Source organism: Etheostoma cragini, chromosome 16 (assembly GCF_013103735.1).
Source record: "Etheostoma cragini isolate CJK2018 chromosome 16, CSU_Ecrag_1.0, whole genome shotgun sequence".
NCBI classification, from domain to species: domain Eukaryota; kingdom Metazoa; phylum Chordata; class Actinopteri; order Perciformes; family Percidae; genus Etheostoma; species Etheostoma cragini.
This window is the reverse complement of record NC_048422.1, coordinates 24,324,284-24,327,943: the sequence shown is the minus strand read 5'-3', so window position 1 is coordinate 24,327,943 and position 3,660 is coordinate 24,324,284. Positions and strand designations below refer to the sequence as shown.

Below are 3,660 nucleotides of genomic sequence, written 5' to 3'. Positions count from 1 at the left end.
GGTGTCTTTCCATTAGAGGCCGGTGTGTCTTTCCATTAGAGGCCGGTGTCTTTCCATTAGAGGCCGGTGTCAATTCATTAGAGGCCAGTGTCTTTTCATTAGGGGCCGGTGTCTTACCTTTAGGGGCCGGTGTCTTTACATTAGAGGCCGGTGTCTTTCCATTAGAGGCCGGTGTCTTTCCATTAGAGGCCGGTGTCTTTTCATTAGAGGCCAGTGTCTTTTCATTAGGGGCCGGTGTCTTACCTTTAGGAGCCGGTGTCTTTACATTAGAGGCCGGTGTCTTTCCATTAGAGGCCGGTGTCTTTTCATTAGAGGCCGGTGTCTTTCCATTAGGGGCCGGTGTCTTTCCATTAGGGGCCGGTGTCTTTACATCAGGGGCCGGTGTCTTTCCATTCAGGGGCCAGTGGTTTAGCTGATCTTGGTCAAGCTGGTCTTTGTCTAGCTGGTCTTGGTCAGTCTGGTCTTGGTCTATCTGGTCTTGGTTTAGCTGATCAGGAACAATAGTTTTTCTGTTTTTAACATTGAAAGTTTACTAAAGTTGGAGAGTTTTTCTGATTGGCTCTAATCACGTTGTAGGGTCCTTCTGATTGGCTCGACCCGCGTTGGAGAGTCCTTCTGATTGGCTCAAATCACGTTGTAGGGTCCTTCTGATTGGCTCTAACCGCGTTGGAGAGTCCTTCTGATTGGCTCTAACTGCGTCGGAGGGTCCTTCTGATTGGCTCTAACATGTGTCTGACTGCAGGGAGCCCATGTGACCATAAACGCCCGGGGAGAGGATGACGTAGAACCGGAGGCCATCTTGGAGAAAGTGTCCAAAGCGTCCGGAGCCAGCTTTAACTTCCAGAGACAGACAGACACACCGTACAGGGACGCTCCCAGGGGACCCGTGGTGAGGACACACATTATTTAATATATATATATTTAATATATCAGTTATGTTTCTTTGATTAAACCTATAGACGTTGTTGAGGAAGTTCTGATTAACATGACTACAGCACTAGAAACGCTATGGACACAGACAGTTAGAGAAACGGACCAAAAGTTAATTAAAGTTAATTAAAGTTAATAGTTAGTGATACGTAGTGTTAAAAACGTCGAAAAAATGTTGACAAAAGGGACAAAAGCGTAAGAAAAAATGAAAAACAGATTTAAAGCGTCTACAAAAGTGTTGAATTTCAGGGAAGACAAGGTTTGAATGTAGTTTTCCCATTACTTTGTGTCTGTGTGTGTGTGTGTGTATGTATGTGTCTCTGTGTGTGTGTGTGTGTGTATCTGTGTGTGTGTGTGTGTGTGTGTGTGTGTGTGTGTGTGTGTGTGTGTGTGTGTGTGTAACTGAACTTCTCCTCTGATATAACAGGGATCCGTGTATCGTAAAACCAACGCCGTGGCGGAGATCCTACAAACCCAAAAGGACGACTTCTGGGTCCAGACTCAGGTTTCTGTTCAGATTCATCAGAGTATGGTAGGGTATGATTTATGATATATGAGATGTAGGAGTAACCCGACTCTGCTTCAGAGGGAAGAGGACGTCCGTCTGCGGGAGGAGAACGAGCGGGTGGAGCTGGAGAGAGAGAGGGTGGAGAAGGAGAGGAAGGAGATGGAGGAGAAGCAGGCGAGGGAACGGGACCGGAGAACGAAAGAGAGAGCTCAGCAGATCGAGAAGGAGAAGTGAGTCACACGCAGATTCATAATAATAATAATAATAATAATAATAATAATAATAATAATAATAAAGTATACATTATTAATAACGTAGAGGCTGGTCTCTTTCCATTAGGGGCCAGTGTCTTTACATTAGAAGCCGGTGTCTTTCCATTAGGGGCCGGTGTCTTTCCATTAGGGGCCGGTGTCTTTCCATTAGAGGCCGGTGTCTTTCCATTAGAGGCCGGTGTCTTCACATTAGAGGCTAACCCTAACCCTAACCCCCCCCACATGCAGAGACACAGATTGACAAATTGACGGCCGTTGATCAGTGCTTCCTGTGTTTGTAGAGTTCTCCAGCAGCAGAGAGAAGAAGAAGAGCGAGAGCGAGAGCAGCAGCGACAGGTGACTAAACAACGTCAAACACACGCGACACATTAGCACAACCAACTGACAAATGACGTGTTTTTGTGCTTTAGAAGCAGCAGGAAACAGGAAACAGGAAGTCGGGCATCAACTCTGCTGCGTCTGTGCAGAAAGCAAATGTGAGTCGACCAGTGTACAGATTTCTCTTTTTAAAGTGTCTCCTGCGTGTCCCTTGTCCTACATGGAGGGGAAATCGTCTCTTTAACTGTCGCTGTGGTTCACAGGAGGCCAAGTCGCTGATTTCCCAGAGGTCCTTTAACCCCAGAGACATATTCAAGCAGAGGGAGCAGAGCTTTGAGTCCAACGACAGGACGTCCAACGAGAGGACGTCCAACGAGAGGACGTCCAACGACAGCCCGTCCCCTGCAGCGACCACAACTGGTAAACAGACACTAGGGATGGTTTACAGTCGTCCATGTCGACGATGTTCCACTTCCAGGATTGTTCATGTTTGGCCGGCTGTCCGTCCCCATCCTCTGTCCGTCCTCTGTCCGTCCCCATCCTCTGTCCGTCCTCTGTCCGTCCCCGTCCTCTGTCCGTCCCCATCCTCTGTCCGTCCTCTGTCCGTCCCCGTCCTCTGTCCGCCCCCGTCCTCTGCCCGTCCCCATCCTCTGTCCGTCCCGATCCTCTGTCCGTCCCCGTTCTCTGTCCGTCCCCATCCTCTGTCCGTCCTCTGTCCGTCCCCGTCCTCTGCCCGTCCCCATCTTCTGTCCGTCCCGATCCTCTGTCCGCCCCCGTCCTCTGCCCGTCCTCTGTCCGTCCCCGTCCTCTGTCTCTGTTAACCCAAACTACAATCATTTAGATGTCTAACCTTAACCGCCGTCTCCGCTTTTTACGTTAGTTACGTTTTTAACTGTCCATTTGTCAGAGAGAGAGGACTTTGTTGTGGTCTCTCTACTCCCAGGCTGTTGTCTCCAGCTGTTTGTCTCCGTCTCTCATACCGATCTAAACTGGTATCGTAGCTGAAACTGATGCAATCGAATCGTGACTTGGTGAATCAGACTCGACTCGATTCAGGGAATCATTAGCGGACTCCGACCCTGGTGAAATACACCTGGAGACGCGTTGCGACCTGAGGTGGTTTACGGTGTCCCTGTCGTCCCTCTGTGTCTCAGGGAAGCTGCAGAGTCCGTTTCTCTCTCAGAGATCCCTCGAGGGAGAAACTCCGCTGCAGCCTCGGCTTCCACCGGCTGGGGTCCCGGCCTACACCATGCACCGCCTGTCTCCTGTCTCACCTGTCTCACCTGTCTCACCTGGGCCGTCTCACTCATGGGCTCCGGCTGTGGTCCCGGACTACTCCGTGCACCGCCTGTCTCCTGTCTCACCTGTCTCACCTGTCTCACCTGGGCCGGCTGGGGTCCCTGCAGGTCAGACAATCAACTAACGGGAACTCTTTGTTTGGGCGGGCAGGAGATTTAGTGACTGATTAGTGATCTCTGTCTCTCTCTGTCTCTCTCTGTCTCTGTCTCTCTCTCTGTCTCTCTCTCTGTCTCTCTCTCTGTCTCTCTCTCTCTCTGTCTCTCTCTCTGTCTCTCTCTCTGTCTCTCTGTCTCTCTCTCTCTCTGTCTCTCTCTCTCTGTCTCTCTCTCTCTC

At 50.3% G+C, this 3,660-nt stretch overlaps 2 protein-coding genes across 2 annotated transcripts in view; both read left to right on the top strand.

The window, feature by feature from the left end:
- LOC117959747 (transcription factor 7-like 1-A) overlaps nucleotides 1-1,480 on the top strand; it is a 29,529-nt gene extending 28,049 nt beyond the window's left edge. Inside the window, exons 7-8 of the mRNA XM_034897027.1 lie at nucleotides 743-889; nucleotides 1,358-1,480. Coding sequence (XP_034752918.1) covers nucleotides 743-889; nucleotides 1,358-1,480 — 270 coding nt within the window. The remainder of the gene's footprint in view (nucleotides 1-742; nucleotides 890-1,357) is intronic.
- The window catches only part of LOC117959746 (drebrin-like protein), a 3,309-nt gene continuing 366 nt past the window's right edge, over nucleotides 718-3,660 (top strand). Inside the window, exons 1-7 of the mRNA XM_034897026.1 lie at nucleotides 718-889; nucleotides 1,358-1,435; nucleotides 1,517-1,668; nucleotides 1,992-2,046; nucleotides 2,121-2,186; nucleotides 2,292-2,448; nucleotides 3,183-3,434. Of these exons, the coding sequence (XP_034752917.1) occupies nucleotides 1,598-1,668; nucleotides 1,992-2,046; nucleotides 2,121-2,186; nucleotides 2,292-2,448; nucleotides 3,183-3,434 (601 nt within the window). The 5' untranslated portion in view covers nucleotides 718-889; nucleotides 1,358-1,435; nucleotides 1,517-1,597. The remainder of the gene's footprint in view (nucleotides 890-1,357; nucleotides 1,436-1,516; nucleotides 1,669-1,991; nucleotides 2,047-2,120; nucleotides 2,187-2,291; nucleotides 2,449-3,182; nucleotides 3,435-3,660) is intronic.